The sequence below is a fragment of the Acartia tonsa genome, chromosome 1 (genome assembly GCF_053477335.1).
Source record: "Acartia tonsa isolate MP-2025a chromosome 1, ASM5347733v1, whole genome shotgun sequence".
NCBI classification, from domain to species: Eukaryota; Metazoa; Arthropoda; class Copepoda; order Calanoida; family Acartiidae; genus Acartia; species Acartia tonsa.
Window position 1 is genome coordinate 43,687,591 of NC_137260.1, and position 19,558 is coordinate 43,707,148.

Here is a 19,558-nt window from a genome sequence, read left to right on the forward strand (position 1 = left end):
TATGGGCAAATCAATTTTACAAGAAATTCTCAAATGTATTAAAGTAAATTTGGAAAGCTACATTTTTAATTAGACGCTAGATATATGTAGTTGAAGATTGATCACGTTGTTTTCAAGTTTCATTTCTGTGTCTGATTTTTTGTACTTCGCTTTTGTGGATGTTGTCATCTTTATTTATCTAACCGTACTGCTAGTTTAATAATACCAAATGAATAAAACAGGTATATATTCTTAGTCAAATTTATTTATAGTTTTAATCATATTATTAATTATAAATGAGATCATATAATAATATTTTATCACAGTTTTACAAAATGCATTATCAAAAATTTACTAAAAATGGCACAAAGATTATAATAAATACATGATTTAATCTCTGATGAACAAATTTTTAAGCTTTGCACTCAGGCTGTCTTTCTTCTTCTTCTCTCCCATGCCAGGTTCATTGCAAGCCTGAAGGGTCTCGAAAATTGGGGCTGGTACTTCAATCTCAACCTCCTCGTAGATTTTGTCAACGGTCAACCGCTGGCACTTGATTTTGATCATTCTATCTGAATTCTGGCTGCTGGGCTTGGCACGCAGGGACATGCTGTTGCGACGATTTCTGACAGGTGACCTGGGGATGGAAAGAGTTGACCGGGTTGAGTTAAGGGAGCTGGACACCGAGCTTGACAGTGAGCTGGACAGCGAGCTGTTTCTTCTAAAGACATGGTGGGCAGCGGCGCTGGAGGAGGTAGATCTGGGCATCGGTGGAGACTGGAACTGCTCCCAGAAGTGGTCAGCAGAATCTGTGGAGTATTCCCGATCAAGTGTGTGCTCGGGGGTGGAAGTGGAAATAGGCTTGGGCAGCTGCTCTTTGTAAGCCTCTTGTACCTGCTCCATGGAAATTTTGGCAGCAAGCTCAAAAACTGACTCTGGTCCTTTGGTTGAGGTCTTGGCGGATGTTTCAACATAAGCAACAGATCCAATCTGTTGGGAAAAGGATCTTGCTTGGTCTGAAGATACAACTGATCTTCCACTCTTAGCCAAAGAAGTCAATGTAGATCTATCCGATCTAAGGTCTGTCTGGCAGCCGACCAAAAGGACAGGGGTGGCCGGGGCATGGCTGCGCAACTCTGGGATCCAATGGTTGATGGCACCGAACAAAGTGCTTGGATCACTGATCTTGTAGCACAAAAGGAAGACATCAGCCTCCCTGTAGGCAATCTCTCTGTGCTGGTTTGAGCCACGGGACCCGGCTGTGTCATACACGGTAAACTTGACACGGCGGCCCTCAATGGCCAGGCTGGTGGTCAAAGTTTCGAAGCCGGTCTTTGTGTAGCCCGACTCGAACTTGCCGGTTCTGAACTTGTTGGCCAGGCAGGACTTGCCGACCTTATTGTCGCCAACCATCACTACTGTCACGTCGTGTCTTGCTGCTACACGAACCATGGTTAGTATTTTAGTTTATTATTGTCACAAATTATATCTAAGAATATTAAATTCTATGAGTTAGTGTTAATGTTAAGCAATGCTTATCACGTCTAGTTGGCACGGAAGACAATGGTAAACTGAAAGAAAGGGTTGAAAGATTTTGATACTGATTTCTAGTCTAGGTAAGCACTAGTAGTGGACAACAATAATAATCTAGGGGTGCCAGATATATTCCCGTCTCTTTTCCTCTCCAATACGCCTTCGATACCCCATTTTGCATTCTTTAACTTACCCCCTCCCCAAAATTTGACCATTTTCCTCGGTCCGTCTACCCATTCCCTCCCTCCAACTTCCCTTGCCTGTGAATGGTAAATGTCAACCCCTCTTTTCACTCCAATAGAATTATCATCATCACCTCAGTTGACCTCTGCACCCCACCTCTACCCTCCCCCCATTGTTAAGGATTTTATCCCCCATTTCACTCACTAAGTCATTTTCAATACATCCTTCTCACCCCCATGAATAAAAGGGCTGTCGGAAAACTTTTAAGAATTTCAACACAAAAAATTAATTTAAGGCATCTTTTTTTCTATTTTGTACAACAAAAATAATAAAACTGTATAATCTATTTCAACCAACAAAGTAAAGTCATTTAAATGTCTAACCAACCCTTCAAGTTGAATAAAATTTCATAAGAAAAAACTAATTTTGGACAGTCCTTTGATGTCTTATGATGAACCCTCCCTTCATATTTCTTATTACTAACTAACGGGTCGATGACAAATTAATTCCACGCTGTATCACGGGATGGGGGCGTGATTTAAAACTCCTTTGATTAAACTCAATTTACGGGTTTTTATATAATTGCAACGTAGTTATAAGACTTTTGGTAGCAATAAATTGAGACGTTGGGTATCCCTCTAACTGAACCGATTTTTGATTAGTCAATGGTCTAAATTTGTCTCGGCCAGGATATGATTAAAAGCCTAAATCGGCCAAGGAATAGCCGAGTACAATATTTTTAAACTTAAAAAATTAAAAATAAAGAGCTAAATGATTTATTGCGTCTTTCTCTTTTTATCGACAGACGCACTTGGATATATTATTTTCATAATTAATTATATGTATTTCCCATGTTAACGTCACCTTATGTGTAAATTTGGTGAGCTACATTATTGAGCAGCGTTGTTAAGTTAGGATGGAAGAATTTTGTAATGAAAGCAAAAGTGGGGTAGAGGATAAGGGATGGGGTAAAACGAGTTATCAAAAGACCAAAAAATCTTGCCGGTGGAACAAATTCAACCAACTAACGAGGCAAAAAACACTCCACCACCCTTTAACCACCCCCTTAGCTTAACAAATTTTCTCCTAAATACCCCCCTCATTTTGCTCTAGTGACAAGAAATGACCCCAAACAATACCAATATTAATCTGCCGCCGTTGAGGAATTTTGTGTGCCTCCGGCGGTCACATGACCACTGGCAAGTGCCCCCAGGCTCTGGTCACGTGATCAAAGGGACACTCGGGTCTCTAAAATATCTCTGAAAAAATTTTTATTTATTAATTTCTTTAGAATACTTTAATATTACACAGATTATTGTACATGTACAATACATTTTTACTTTCATTAGATGTTTCAAAAGCAAGCTTTTATCATTTTCTTTGCTGAATTACAGTTTAATGTTTTTTAATTTCTTTTTTTTAAAACGAAGGAATTTAATAAATCTCCTTAACAAATCTTTGATTATATCAAAGACACTTGTTAGTAAAATACTAAACCTTTTGACATAAAACCTCCATTGTGGAGTGTCCCTTGTAAAATTATGATCACATGACCAAGTGGTAGAACCAATGAGCAAACAAGAGTGTCTAGTCTTCATTGATTTAGAGGTGTCTTTATGCATAATATAATTTTAATAGAGTATTCGGAATAGGGTTTCAAATATACATGTGTTTTTCTTGACAAATATATTTAGATAAGATAGAGAAAATCATGACTAAAAATATACTTCAACATGTCTTAAATTCTAATATAAAATATGCATATACCCAATTATGTAACACAAATAAACTTTTCTGTAGATTAAGCTTATTGGTTAAAAAGTTTATACATTTCTAGTTTAAACCAACTAATTAAGATTTAATAATTAATAGCAACCAAAGTTTATAAGATAACAAATGAGAAAACTAGTATAATTTTTGGTCTAATGTCCCCTCACCTCTCACTGACTAACTTTTGAACAATTTTTAAATATGTTTATTTTGAATAATGGGATTCGAACCCTCAAAAGAAACTCTGCTATTGTCTTCTGGGAAGAGAGAAGATCAAAATTGATGAGGCAGACTTTTGCTGCAGGGTAAGGGGCAGGGGGAGGAAAGGAGTGCAAAGAAGGGGACGTTGTTGAAACAAGGGTTAAGGAAGAAGGGATAAAATGAATTAGTCTCTCTTAATTTTTACCATTTGATCGTAGAAATAGGATGGGGGGGGGGGGTGAAAGGGTGGTTGATTGGAATTCAACCACTGTATGTTGTTGTATTATACCTTTTCCTCACAAAATCTATTTTTTAATCTTTCTTTCTTCTCCCTTTTAGCATCAACCATCCCCCATTTCACTCCCACTTCCCGTAACCCATTCTTTTAGGCTGATATTTTTTATTATTTCTAACCTAAATCCTTGTTTTTAAGTTCATTGATACACTTCCCCCTTCCCCTTCTTACCATAACCTTCAAAAATACCATTATGGCCTCAGCCAACGCCTTCTTGTACTAATTATTGACATCTATAAATATTTATGTCAATTAATAACACCTTAATGCAAGGATGATGATTTCCATAGCACCGAAAAGTTAAAAAAAAAACAATTCAAAAAGCAATATGACAAGCATGTAATCTAATAAAAATATTTTTAAGGCAAACAAAAAAATATTTAAGAAATTCTAAAGTAACGTCTATTTTCACCAAGTTATGAATAAATTAACATACAAAAAATCATCAAAATATTCAATATTCATTTTATAAATGAATCCAAAATCTAGTAAAATTTATATTAAGGAAAAGAATTCTCATGAAATTTTCTTATTTTGTAGAATCTATCTCAATATTATTGACATATTTGAAATGTAAACAGTTTAATTTACAGAAAATCTGATTATTTTCAACAAGGATGTCAACATCCATAAGTAGAATTAATCAGGGATCATTAATAAAAGAATTGGATGAAAGACAATTTTTATGTTTTAAGTAGAGGACAAGATTAATTTTCACAAGTAAATTTAATAGTCTCTCTTATATAGCAGCTGAGAAAATAGTATTTTTTCCTTGTATTGTTGAGTTGAGTAGTTGATACACATTGATTAGAAGTATCGCATATGATTATGCATATCTCATCCAGAAGCCAAGTTCATAACAGTCTACTTATAAAAATACAGACAGTCGCACGTACAAAGTGAGTTATAGACTGGCTGCACTACTCATAGGGCATCTGTCAATGAGTATATCTTATAATCAAGCTGTTTTATGTAACTTGAAACTTTTGTCTTTTTATCCTTTTCTTTAGCACCTGCCCGACTTAGTATATCAACAAAATATCACATTTAGTTCAGGGAGGGATGAGACATTGGGATTTTTATTACACTAGCCTCCAAAGTCTTATAATAATGTTTTCTTATTCGTTAGCTTAACGATATTGGAAACTTTTATTGAATTGAAAAGTAACAAGATGTCTGTAGCGTTTTAAACGTTATGGTTCTCTCTACAATGTAGATTCTCATACTTCCAGGGAAAGTTTATGAATATTTTGGGAATAGGTACCTCCTCACTCCAATAAGAAATCAACCCTACAAAAAATACCCTACTTATTTTTTTTTGCAAAGAAGAAGGGGTAGTTTGTGATTTTAAATAATATGCGGTTCTGATGACTTAATACTTTGATTTATATGCGGAAAAGAATACACACCGCATTTAGTTGTATGTGTGAGGTATATGCAGATTTGACCAGGGATTCGAAGGGATAAGACAATAGACAATTAATTTATGTACATCCTCAGTAATGGTGAACAAAGTTACCCTTTCTGCAAATTAAAAGTTTGGACACACTTGGAGATTTGATAATAGTATCCAAAGTTTAAAATACCACAAATGGAAGAGAGTGTTTATAAAAACTTTGGGTACCAGAACAAATTAGAGTCCAAAATCCCCTCCCTCCTGGAGGTATACGGAGCTTTGGCTCATTGACTCCCAGACTTTTAATACTCATTTTTCATTGAAATTACGACAACACTCAGGAATTGTAAAAACAGACTTCTGTCTTAAACAATTATAATTCAATTTAACATATTTTTGCGAGAAAAATTCAGTTTAAAAAGTAACAGTTTTTTTTCTAGCATGTACGTCATATGTCAAAATTATTGCATTTTTTCAATTGCAATTTAAAGGGTTTATGTGGTCATTGCTGAGGTGTTTTCGACATTTTATTTTTGAAAGGGAAAAAGGTTAGTATTTGCTTCGACTTCATCGCTTTAATAAAAGTGGCCATGGCTAACATAATATCGACATACCAAAAGTTATTTTTATGTTTATGTGCATATGATTTAAATGGTTGCTACGGTTGTGACATTCTTGTCATAAAAAAATATAGCACTTATCATAATTTTAAAACTTGCATCAATAATAATTGAATAGTTTATGTCAAATAAACTTTATATTGACTTATACATAATCAACATACCCATATATGAACTATTTACGTCTGGTTCACAAGATCAAACCCCAACAGAGTCTCAACCCGCTCATCTGTACCTAACCTAGATTTGAACTTAAATCTACCTTTCCGCAGAACAGAGATTGGCAAAAACTCTTTTAGTTCTAGAGCTGTAAGAGGCTGGAACAATCTCCCAAGTAAAATAAAATCCTCTACCAGCCTGGCTCAATTCAAAGTAAAGATCGACAAACACCTGTATACTGTACAAGAATCCTATGACTACCATATAATGTAGAACAATAAACTGGTAATAACATAATGAGTCAATCAATCTGTAAAATAATCAACAAATCAAAAGTTTTACACGTTATCCAGATTTCTGATAAAGATAAATATTTATTTATTTCTTATCATAAAGTCTGCCATACACGTGGACAATTTTGTTCTTGTTGGCGTGTATGTACAGGGAGGGAGGGGACATTAGGCTGTTTATTACATAAATCACCAAAGTTTTATAATGTTTCTTATTCGTTAGCTTAACAATTTTGGGGAATTTTGATTGGTTGGTTCGTTGAGTTGAGTATCCTTACATTTCAACAACTAGTTGTAATCTACAGAGGGGTAAATTTTGTGTATCATCATTGGAATATTACATCAAATTATCTTATCCCTTTAGTTCCCTGGTTTTCATATATGTTTTGTTAAACATTAGGAAATCAAATAATCTAGGCTCCTAAGTGACAAACTTCAGATAACTTATCTAGAAGATATTAAACATTATAATCATTTGCCAACTCAATTTTATTTATTCCAATTTTATTTAAGTTAAATATTATTTAAATAAGAATGAATATATAAACCCAGAACCACTTCATTATGCAATCTACATTTTCCTGGATATTTTGTCTACGGTAGTCCATAAGTGTACAGCTTTACAGTACATTGTATCTATTTGTTAAAGCAACACAGATGATAAAAGAAAAAGATTCTTATTAAAGTAAAATGCTTATATTTCAATCAAAATCAAAAATTTTTTTATTGTTTACCGATCCACTTCATTATGCAAATCAAAAGAAAATTGATGGGAAAACGTTTGTTTTGCCCTTTTCTCCACTTTAAAAAATTAATTCTGATAAAATAACAATTTTTTAATGGATTTATGCATTAATTATAATGAAAAACAGTTTAAGGTAGATTTTAATGATTTTTCTAAATAAGAAATAATTGAAAAAAAGAAATTCTATCCCTATCACTTTAGAGGACAGCTGCCGACCCCCAGTCTTATGGATGAAGCTAAATACATGTTAAAAGTAAAAATTAGCATGAAAAGTAATCAAAAATGTTTTAGATGTGTTAAAAAAATCCATTTTAAAATCTTGATTTTGAGGATGATGGCCTTTAAGATGCTCTTACTGGTGATGATGGTGAGCTAAATGTTATCAAAGTGCATGCCCATGATGGAAACTTATATATTAAACTATGGTTCAATTTTTGTAGTTATAGCAGCCTCCAGCCAAGCAATATTAAAAAAGAAAAAAATTGCAATTTTAATTGCTAAAATTCATAAAGTAAATAATGTAGTTTTTAGATAATGGTTATATTTCATGTTGAGAGGCTCCACTGGAGGCTGCTATGACTACAAAAAATGGTACATAGGTTAATAGACAGGTTGTTGTAATGGTCATGTACTTAGATAACATTTAGCTCACCTTCACCACCAGTAAGAGCATCTTAAAGGCCATCATCCTCAAAATCAAGATTTTAAAATGGATTTTTTTAACACATCAAAAAACATTTTTGTATACTTTTCAGGGTAATTTTTATCTTTAACATGTATTTAGCTTCATCCATAATACTGGGGGTCAGCAGCTGTCCTCTAAAGTGATAGGCATAGAATTTTTTTTCTTCAATTATTTCTTATTTAGAAAAATCATCAAAATCTACCTTAAACTGTTTTTCATTATATTTAATGCATAAATCCCTTAAAAAATGGTTATTTTATCAGAATTAATTTTTAAAAGTGGAGAAAAGTGCAAAACAAACGTTTTCCCATTGATTTTCTTTTGGTTTGCATAATGAAGTGGATTGGTAAAAAATAAGAAAATATATATTTTGATGGAAAAATAAGCATTTTACTTTAAAAAGATTTTTTTTTCTTTTATCATACGTGTTGCTTTAACAAATAGAAACAATGTACTGTAAAGCTGTACACTTATGGACTACCATAGACAAAATATCCAGGAAAATGTAGATTGCATAATGAAGTGGTTCTGGGTTTACAATAGGAGCAAAGCTTTTTAAAGAACAGGTTTTATAGCAGACCTAAGAAATTTAAATTATCACTCATTACCCTGAAATTATATAATAAAGTCCTAAAAATGTAAGGTTGTTATACAACAGTATGTTGTATTTAAGCATTTTGCAAAAAAATTTTTTTTACAATTTTGCTTAGACTTTTACATCAAACTCTGCTTATTCAGATATGCAAGTGTTATGTTCGTTTGTCCTACTGTTTCAGAGCTTCAATATTATGGATGATGTCAATCTTGTTTTCCAAATTTCTAAATATGACATTCTATAAAAAAAAGACCCATTAAATTCTGAGCAATCAAACTTTTAAATCTGGTAACAAATGAGAAAGCTACAGTTATGAGGTCAAATTTATTCAGTTATGTTTGGTAATACTGTTGAAAGTTTATATAAACAACGATGTTTACACAAGATTTACCGATGCCTTGGAAGATATTACCTTAGCACTTATACGTTAATTGCAAATCAACTATGCACCAATTGTTAAAGCAGGGATTTAGGGATAGGTCAACTGAAGAAATTTTAATCCTCTTAACATAGAGCAAAGGCTTACAAAAAAAGTAAACTGCAATGAAATAAATATTTTCAAAATACTATGGTAAATTCAACAAATGTCTCTTGGGTATATAATGCTATAAATTTTTATGTAATGCCAGCTTTTTTGTGTGTATGTTTAGATGTATTTATGAGCCAATTAGTTAGAGCATACGGTTGAGGAACTGCGTAGTGTGTACTATGCAGTACATAGAGAAAACCCAGGTAAAAATTTTATTCATATAAGTCAGGTGGACGCGACTGACCGATGTTCGTGTATGATTCCTTACATTATTGTAGAATCGCTATAAAACTTTAAAAAAAATTATGATCATTATTTTGTAATTATTTACCTGCCATTTAATTTTCACTATATCCATGTAAATGTATTTATATGTCTAATATGCTATGGAAGAAAATTTAAGTATAGAATAGACTAGGTATAATTGAAATAAATTTCTATGAAATTATTTAAAAATAACCTTCTATAGCTTCTTAATATAACACAACAAAGAACCCTAAAAATATGACAACAAACAAAAAACCGCAAAGAATATTAAATCAAAAAGATGCCTTTTATTTCTTTACCCATTATCGTCTTTGACACTGTTGTAAATCAATAAAATAATATTGTCCCTAATTTCCTCTGTAATTTGTATAAAGGTTTTCTTGGGTCTGTGTGGTCCTACTCCTGTGAGTTGGTCCTAGAGCCACAAAGTCACTGTGGTCTTAAATTGCAGTTGGGGACGCGAAACCAATGAATAGATATAGAAAATACGTGTATATTATGACAGGAGAAAATTGTTGTCGTTTAGTTTGCTATTACCCTGTCATTTATTAACAAGTTCGTTCATCCATTAGGAGAGACAGGAATGGGGTTGATCGTTATTTTAGACCGCTACAAGTATCACATAATTAGAGTACATGATATCTGGGGTAACATCCAATTAATAATAAATCAATTAACCAATGGTTATTGATTTAAAAATCATTATCCTCAAGCCCTCTTAAAAACATTATGTGTACTAAACAAAAAAGTATAAGCAGTACTTAAAAAAATGAATAGAATAATAAATTTTTTTACGAGCAATTTAATTAATTAATAATTTATGTTTCAGAATTTATAAACATGTCGATAAATAAGAAATTTATTGTAATCAGGTGTTTTTCGACGGATTAAAGGACGCACGAATGGTCAGTCAATGGTTGTAGAGTTTGGAAACCGTAATTCTAGACTTTTGTTTCCATGTTGTAAGTCTTGGTTTAGCGGGCACAACTGTCTTCAATTGTCCTTAGAATATTCAAGCCTGTTTTATATCAATAGACACAAATTTGACCAACACTAACCATTAAATGATTTTTATAATTTCCATGAAATTAAAATTTGATTTTCTATGCCAAATGAATCAAAATTTTAGGGTTTATATTGCTAAATATAAAATAATGAACCTTTTTATAATTGTATTATGATATTGTTATTTGATGTTATTAAAATAAATTAGTAATATAGTATTGTTAATTTCAAAGCATGAAATAATTTCACATTTTGTTTGAAGCCGGATAAAATTTTCATAACTTTTAACTATTTATAGACTTTAACATTCTATTAATGCTGAATTTAAAATTATTCTTTATTCTTTTGATTAAAAAAAATCGCCATATTACTTACTATATCTATAATATAAATAATTGTTTAAACTCAAGCAAAGCTCTTCTATTTCAAATTGATTTATTTTTATCTAAGCGAATCTTCACAAACATTTCCGCCATCTATCTTTAATATCATCTGTAAAAGTCCAGTATTCTCCGTTCGAATGAACACATAAAGTTATAGAAAATCTTTATTTTGTCTTATCCTACCATATAAAATAGACAGTTTTTTTTTGTCAGAACTTTAAGATCTCACTAACCACTGTACTGATTAAGTTCTCTATTTTTAGGAAATCTTTACATAATTCTTTGGGTATTCTGCACCCGTCTTCTACCCTTAATACAGATCCCCTGAATACCAAGAGAGCAGCCGCTAGACCCATAAAAAGGCCACATACTTTATGTGGGAAAATTTCGAAACCTTATTTTCCAACTACAAAAATATAAAGCTTTGATAAAGTGAAAGGAGGGTTATTCTCAACCATAATTGGAAATTAAAGCCTATAATTTTCTAAACCAAAGATTGAGGTCTTATTTGGTATTTCGTTTCTAATTTATACAGTCGGGTTCTAAAGTCGCCATTTCCTTATAAAACAGTAAGAACATGTCTTTTATAAGCAGACAATATATTGTGTTGAGATGTGACAGTATTTTTCTAGAACCCATAAATATGGGAAATCTGTTAGCTAGCATCCTTTTTCCTGTTTCAATTGTAAAGGATTTCTCAAATTATCAATTTCCTGGTTTATACAAAGAATAGAGCATCCATAAGTAGCGGAGCTTTGGATTAATTCAAAGGATTTTGAAGTTTTCAAAAAGTTTGATAAATTTCTAAGCCTAATGGCCGTTTTTACTAGCGGCTAAACTCCCAGAACCATCTAGGGGCACTTAAGGTGAAAGGGGGAAAAGTCAACGCACCCCTCATTTTTAATTTAAGTTTAAAAAGAAAAAGTAATTTTAGTGGGTCATTTTTATTGAGAGGGAGGAAATACCCACTCAAAAATAGTTAAAAACCTTCACTGGACCTATAAGAAGGTTCACTGTAAAGAAGAACCATATTGGTTTAGCAAATAGCGAGATCCTTCGCTACAGACAAAAAAACTTACTACTTTGTATAAAAGAATAAACATTGAGCTGGCAGACAAAGTGAGTTACAGACTGGCTATGCTCCTCAATATTAATTTGCACAATCAAGTAGCAACTACCCACGTAAAGAAGATTAGATTTTCTTTCAAAACTCTTTATTAATTTGAAAACACAGATTAAAACTTTTCTAGGGTTTTAATAGTATCATCATATTTTGCTCTTAATTATATTCTAAGAAATATGTCTATAAGTGGATACATAATATATATACGTGGATATTATGACAGGGGAAAAAATATCGTAAATTTATGCTGCTTTTTATCATGCAATTTTTGGTCAGTTCATTCATCCAGTAGGAGGGGAGGGTTAAAGAAGGTGGGGTGTGAATAGTTATATTAGCGTGTTTTTCTGCGTGTTTCACTTTAATAGAGAAAATGAATATCTGATGTAAGATCCTTTAAATAATCTATCTATTTGTCTATATAAAATAACCCTTTAATTAAACATACACGCTTTTCATAATATAAATAAATAGTACATTTGCACAAAAGAAAGGAAAATTTAGTGTTTTAAATTATCTTATGTACAAATAGAACATGACATTTGTATTTCCACTAAGATATCATAAACGGCTGGATTGATTGCTCAATCTTTTTCGGTGAATATTTCATTGATTCACGGATGGCTTGGGTATTAGACTCCCAGCCTTTAAAACACATGTTTTGAGGACACTTAGTCCCACAAAACAGTTTCTGGAGAAATCATCCCACCACCTCTAAGGGCTAGGGAAGCAACCAAAAATAAGTCAAAAGGAAAAAATTAATTTTGATATGGATACAGATTAGAGAAGGCTTAGCCATTCACTGACAAAGCTTTACCTCACTTCTTCCTTGTTTTTCATATTAACACTTAAAATTGATTGTTCAAAAAGAAACTTGACTTCTCTTTGAAGTGTTATTTTATTGTCAAAAAGATGTCAAAGAAAACTTCTAACCAATAATCAAAAATTTAAAAATTTTGGTATTTTCTGTATCTTTTAGACATTAAGAAAGTCTTTTTGTTTTCGATCATTTTTTTAACGTGTTTTTTTACATGAATTATAGTTTAAATCTTTAAAAGTTTTCCTAAAATACGTCAAAATCACAGATTTTACGATTTAGAGCTTAATATTGGTACTTTTTGTATATTTGTATACTTGGCAGAATTTTGTGTATTTGTTTTGTGTTAATTTAGCATTAATCCAGCGAAAAAACGTTACAAATGACATGGTCTACAAGGTTCATTTTTAATCATTGCAAACGCAATAAACCTACTTTTGACACTATCGCAGATGTTTTCCAAAAAATAGTACGCCGCCGAATTACAAATTACACTTTTAAACATGTTATCAGCCGCTTAGTTTTTTCAACCAACCGCTGCCAATTTGTATCTAAAACTGGCGTCTGCCGATCCCAGCTTTTTATTTAGTGTCATAAACTTAGCTTGTTGTTTTTTAAGGTTTATTGATTTAGTATATGCTAACAATATAGGTGTTTGGCATCTAATAAAAATAGTTCTTTAGGGCGTGAGGTAATATAAATAATCTAAATATTTACATGTTTAATAAGATTTTTATAATAAAATTTATTGATAATGATTAATAATAATAAAAGATTGAAAGTCTGGGAATGAATGGGTGGACACTTTTCCATCAAATTATTTACAACCATTATTTCTCTCACACTTAGAAACAAACTTATTATTACCCTACCCCCCCCCCCCCATCTCACTCCTCCCCTAAAATTAAAAATCAAATTCTTACCCTTACCACCACCAGAAAACGGAAAATAAACCAATTTTGCCTATTCCAGGAAAAGAGTGAAAAATAAATGAACATAAATAAGGCTTTAATTTGTAATGCTTGTTTGGTTAATTTAAATTTATTTTATTTGATATTCAAAAGTATCTAGATGTGTGTGTGTGTTCAATGAAATCTCGAAAACAATGGACCGATTGAATTTAAAATTTTTTGAAGAAATTGCCAGCTCTTTCCTAAATTTTTCCTTAATATTTATTTTTTGTGATAAAACAAACGACTAGAATCATCGGGAATAGTCCCTTTCGTGGCAACGCCCCTTAAGAGGCGATTCGTCGTATTTTTTAAATGGCTTTTTATAGGTTATTTTAGGTTAGGATAGGTGAGTTGCCACGAAAGGGGCTGTACCCGAATTATCCCTTATGGGTGAATCTCAGGGAGGCAACGAGTGGATCCATTTTGTAAAACCGTTTTTGTAACAATTTGTTTCTATTTATCTCTGACCCCCCCCCCCCCCATCCACTGCCTATTATCTGTAGTGGGTGGTGGGATAGTGCTGTTAAATACCATTCTTTCTATTTATATCTTCATGGTAGATGCTATCAGTCTTGAATCAGTAGCTAAAACCAAATTATCCACTGCCATATCTCACCATCTAACCCCCCCCCCCCCCTCTTTCCCTTGAATATTTCTATGTCCTCGTTCTTACATAAATTTCCTTTTGCTTTGTTTAAGCTACCTTCTTACCCCCTAAACTCCCCCCTTCCTTACTCCCCCACCTGTCCCCTCGATTAGTTCTAATCTGTAAAAATAAGCCCCTAAGCAGTAATTATTTTAAGATTTTCAGATGAATTTATAACGCTTAATATAATAATCCAAAAGTACCTTCGACAATTTCTTAAATTAGCTTTTCAAGAAAGACTTGGAATTGGCTAATCTCCTTTTCTTGATTAATTGATATCTTAAATAAATCAAATATAAAATAATCAGAAGAGAATGCAAAATAAATCTATGCAATTACAATACTTTTTATGAAAATTGAAGCAAAACGAATCTATAAACGTCAGTTGAAGTATATACTGATGTACTTGCAAACAATATCAAAAGCAAGGCTCGGTAACCTCATAGTCGCAGCGGCAGCTGCATTCAGTCGCGCGCACTACATAACCCAACCATCCTCATTCAAGCTTTTGAAAGGCCGCAGCCATAATAAGCCAAAAATTACTATCAGCCACGGCCACTCTTACCTACACTTATCTGTCGCCTTCCATTGCCGAGCAGCTATATCTTTGAAAAATCTACAGCGACAGTCTCATGGGGCGGCTGCTGAAAGCCAAAATTTCTGACCCAGCGACTAGCCGTGGACTAACCTAGTTTTCTCATCATCATAAAGAGTTAAATTACATATTAACTTATAAATAGATCTGCCAAGCCTGGGAGAAAGGTTTGATAAGATAAAAAGATATCAAATTCATATTTTAATGAAAATAATATGATAAATAATAAAAAATACTAGGTAAAGAATTAAGGGAAAACACATGAAGTGAATAATGGGGGGAGAGTTATTAAATCCCGTGGAATGCAGCAAAGACTTGCTATCAGTATTTACATCTCATAATTACTGTCCTGACCATTCAAATCATCTGTAAGGAGATATGGAGAAATAGCAGGGGAGAGGAGGAATAATTGTAAGGGGGGGGGGGGGGGAGGGGGTTGATAGAAAGATAAAGGTGGTTCTTTAGATGATTTTCATAGAAAAACCTAATTATATAATCCTTAACACAAAAGTTTAAAATAACTTTAAATCACCAATGGTAAAAATTAAGAATAAAACAAGGATGATTGCGTCAAAAAGCAGAATTGTTATCTATCACATCCTTTTATATACAGCTTTCTGTGGCTATTGAAATGAAAAATTATAAGATTAAAACCAGTTTTGTTTGCCATGAAGGGGCCGAAGGCTTTAACTAACAAAACTGGTATTATTTTTATTCTTTTTATTTTAATATCTGTGAAAATTTGTCTGTAAAACATTGCTGTACATAATTTTTCAGCATGGCTGAGAACCAAGTCTAATCCAGCGGGTATTATCCAGTTTCGAAGCCATACTGGAAAAGGATATCCTAAAAGTTCATTTAATAAAAGAAAAATGGAAAGACTTAAAGTTTTCATTAAAAGTTGTCATGAAGGAAACTAAAATGTACTCTAATTTGGTCCAGAGGAAAGTGTTATAAAAATACGTCTATTATCCATCTCTTTTTTAGTGGTTTCCTTTCCCACTTCTCCTCCCATCCTTTCTTTTATGACGTCACGCTTTCCGTTGTCCCCTATGATTTCTAAATTATAAAAAAATTAATGGAGCCATATTTCTATTTCTAAGTTATCATAACTGTCAATTCATTTACGTTATGAGAACAGATAAAAAAGAAAATAAACAAAAAACGGGAAACTATATATAGTTACTCTGTTTTAATTAAAATTAAAACTATTTATAGTTCTAAGAAAATCCCATATTCCATAAATTAAACTAATAATTTTATTGCTCTACTAACATAAACATTTCAATATATCTAATTATGAATTATCTGTTTAATGTCAACTAGGTTCAACCCTCGGCTCCTCCCTAATTCTCCAAAATAGAAAGATGTGTCTCCTCCCCCCTTCAAGACTTTATTTAGAAATCTTGGGTGGTATTTTATGGTTTTGGACGAAATTTAATCCCAAAAGATCAAATTAAAAGTTGTAATTCATCGAAAGAAAGTATAATATTAAGAAAACCTTTACATAGGATTCAAATTTCAACCCTAAAAACTTGAATTTTGTTTTGAAACTAATTATTGATATAAACAGCTAAGAAATACCACAAAGCATTTAATATAATTTGTCTGTGTGTAAATTAAATAGAAATTGATATTGTTCCTCCGCCCACTTAGCCCCCCCCCCCCCCCCCACATTTGTTAGTTCTCCCCAAATAATCTTAACCATCCCCCATACCAATTATAATTGAACCGACTTGAAAGTTTAATCTGTATGATATGTATGTGTAAGATGTACAAGGAAGCGATTTTCCATAAAGGCACCGATCGCACGAAAAATGCAGACAAAAATACTAATGACTTTTTTCATTAGCAAAACCTAACATATTTAGGCACTTTTGAGATGTTAATCTATCCAATAATTTAAATGAGTTTTACTTTCAGAAGCTGTATGAATGGTTAGAGGTGGTTTTTGCCAGTACAAGAGGCTATGGACAAAGCAACTAGTACAATTTTTTGTCTGAGGCCTAAGATCTCTGAAATTGTTGGTCAAAATGGGTTTTATTTAGGGAAGCTTTGTAAATCTCTTTAATTGGCTTTAGGTTATTTTTCTGACCTCCCTCCCCTAGAGGCTAGGAGCGATGCAACTAGTATAGTTTTGAAGTAATTTATACCATGTTGATTTTTTCTTCAAAATACAATTGGTTAGTTATTTAGCACTTAAAAACAACACCCACTGTTTGAAAAACAAAGCTTTAAACAATTTTTATTACATTTTAATGGCGCTATCAGCGACATCTAAATTGTCACTAGAAGCAAAGCTACTCTGCAAGTCTCATATGCTTATTTTTGGGTTGTCTAACCATGCTGTTGTTGTGTTATTTGAAAAATATAAGTTTGATATATAAAATGGTTTCATCATGGCTAAGCTACAAAAATATGAAAAAAAGGATCACTTACTAGTAGGTTAAGCGCTAAACCTTCAAGTAACATGTTTAACTTTGCTTAACCTACAAGTAACATGTTAAAGGGAGATAAAAAAGGGGGATAGGCAGACAATGTTAGTTGATGAGTGTTGACTACACACCTCTTCGACACGCTTATGAGTTTAATGGTCAATTTTAGTATTTCATTAAAGTGTAATATTTCCTATTATAGAAAGTATTAAGTTTGTTTTTGTCTGAAGCTAAAGATTTTGGAAATTTCTGGTTCGAATAAGTTTAACTATTCAGTGGAGATTTATTTATGTCTTAGGGTAGTTTTAGGCTATTTTTCTGACCTTCATCTCCATTTCCAAGGGGCTAGAGATGAAGAAACTAGTACATTATATGTTATTAGATTATTCTAAAAGCCTCCCGTTCTTGAACCTACCCATCCTTGTTTAATTTACATTGATTGGTATAGGTAGTATTTTATTATCTATATTCTTGTTTGTATGGCACCTCTTCTCTTGTTTTAACTTGTTTTGTTTTAAAGATATGTATTTCATAAAGAAAAGACATATACATACAGAATTACATATTATAGTACGAGACTTTTATTTACATCAACATAGCTTAGTAGCTGGAAATTAATCAGAAAAAACAGGAATCACTGTGTTATTAAAAACTCAAGAAAATCAGAGATAAAATTAGTTTCTTGCCCTGCATTTTGTAACAGTTTGAAGGAAAATTGGGTTAGGAGAATTGTATGGGCATGCAGGTTGTTTTTATTCCAATTTGAAATACAGTCTTCTTTGCTTAATTTGAGTGATTTGTCTTTTGCAGCTAAAATAAGATTGGATAGTTGAGTATATACATTTAACGAGAAATCATCATAATACATATTAAATAGGTAAAAGCTTTCTTTTAGAAAAATAAATTGAGGTTGTCCATTATTATACTTAATATCTAAAAAGACAGCTAGTTTATGAATAAAATAAGAAGGAAATAAACAAAAGAATAATGCATGATCTGTATTGCTTTCTGTATTACATTTGTTGCAAATATTTGAATCGACTAATTTGAATTTAAATAGTTTATTTTTGCTTGGTAGTGTGCGATTCAATTGTTCTAGATAAAAGTTTTTGAAATGTAATATAATTGGTAAATCAAAAAGTTTCTTAATAGTAAGTTCAAAAAGTTCCTTGTCAGGAAAGAACAGTTTGTCTCTTTTTCTTGTCATTATAGAAGGTAATTCTATGTCAATTTTAGATTTATACATTTGTTTGAAATGAAAAGAAAAGAGTTTCTTGTTCTTTACCAACAATGAACTAAGTGGGTTCAGGAACAGCTTGGATTTTTGCAGGCTGAAACTAGTAGCAGAGAAGCAGGGCTTGAACGCATCAACCACTTTTTGTAACTTGTTAATTAGAATTAGATCATGAATTGATTCATGTATATTGAGATCAAGAATTGGTAGATATAGAGCTTTGGCACCAATTTTTTTGCATTCTAAAATTGAAGCTATCGTGAATTTTTTTGCATTAGAAAGAATGTGTTTGTCATTTTTAGTAAAGGGTGTAGTAATATTTGCAAAATTGGATGTCAGAATGGGTGAAAAAAGACATGTTGATTTATCATGTTCAAGGTTGTAGAAAAATTCTAAAGCTTTTTCGAAATAATCGCCGCCCTTGCAAGGATAAAGTTCTTTGAAAGTTTTTTGATATTTAGTAAGAGTAAGAAAACTAAAAGTCTTTAATAATGACTTAATAGGCATGTGTTTGTGTGTGAAAATTAAGCCAATACTTGTGTCAGGGTGGTCAGATGCATACTTAAGACAACTCATAAAACTATTAATCCATATTGAGAAAGATTGGCTTTTTGGTAATAATAAATTTAATCCACCCCTTCTAAGATCTAATTCAATCCTTGGACGAGCGATTTTTGTTCTTGAAGTAATGGTACCATCTTCTTTTCTTTGAGACCATAGGAATTGCAGCACAATTTTTTGCAATCTTTGCAGGGTTTTCTCGTCAGGGTTGTAAACTCGGTAGATGTGATAGGCTGAAGAAGAAAGTAGGGCAGAGCATAGATTTCTTCTTTTTAGCAGATTGTATCCTGGCTTAAGGGGAAACCTTTTAGCTTTCTTTTCTAATTTATAACAAAGTTCATTATATGTCATTTCTTTAGCTAGTGTTTGATTAAAGGAAATATATATCCCTAAATGTTTAAAGTATTCCACGATTTGGCCTAATTTTGATAATTCACTTGGATATGAACCTTGAACTAAGATTTTTGTTTTGTCAAAATTTATTTGCAGTCCTATACTATTTTCTAATTTGGACAGAAGGTTTATAAGTTCCAACACGTCCTTGTTTTCTTTTAAAATGGTG

The 19,558-nt window shown here is 32.2% G+C and overlaps 1 protein-coding gene across 1 annotated transcript; it reads right to left on the bottom strand.

Annotated features, from left to right (window-relative positions):
• Positions 1-226: 226 nt before the first annotated feature.
• LOC145320659 (cell division control protein 42 homolog) lies at positions 227-1,625 on the bottom strand. The gene has a single exon (XM_080162826.1). The coding sequence runs from the start codon at positions 1,429-1,431 to the stop codon at positions 370-372; it is 1,062 nt and encodes a 353-aa protein (XP_080018952.1). The 5' UTR covers positions 1,432-1,625; the 3' UTR covers positions 227-369.
• Positions 1,626-19,558: the final 17,933 nt, after the last annotated feature.

Bases quoted from the DNA above. Each gene is read 5' to 3' on its own strand.
- LOC145320659 (XM_080162826.1), bottom strand. From the start codon at position 1,431: ATGGTTCGTGTAGCAGCAAGACACGACGTGACAGTAGTGATGGTTGGC.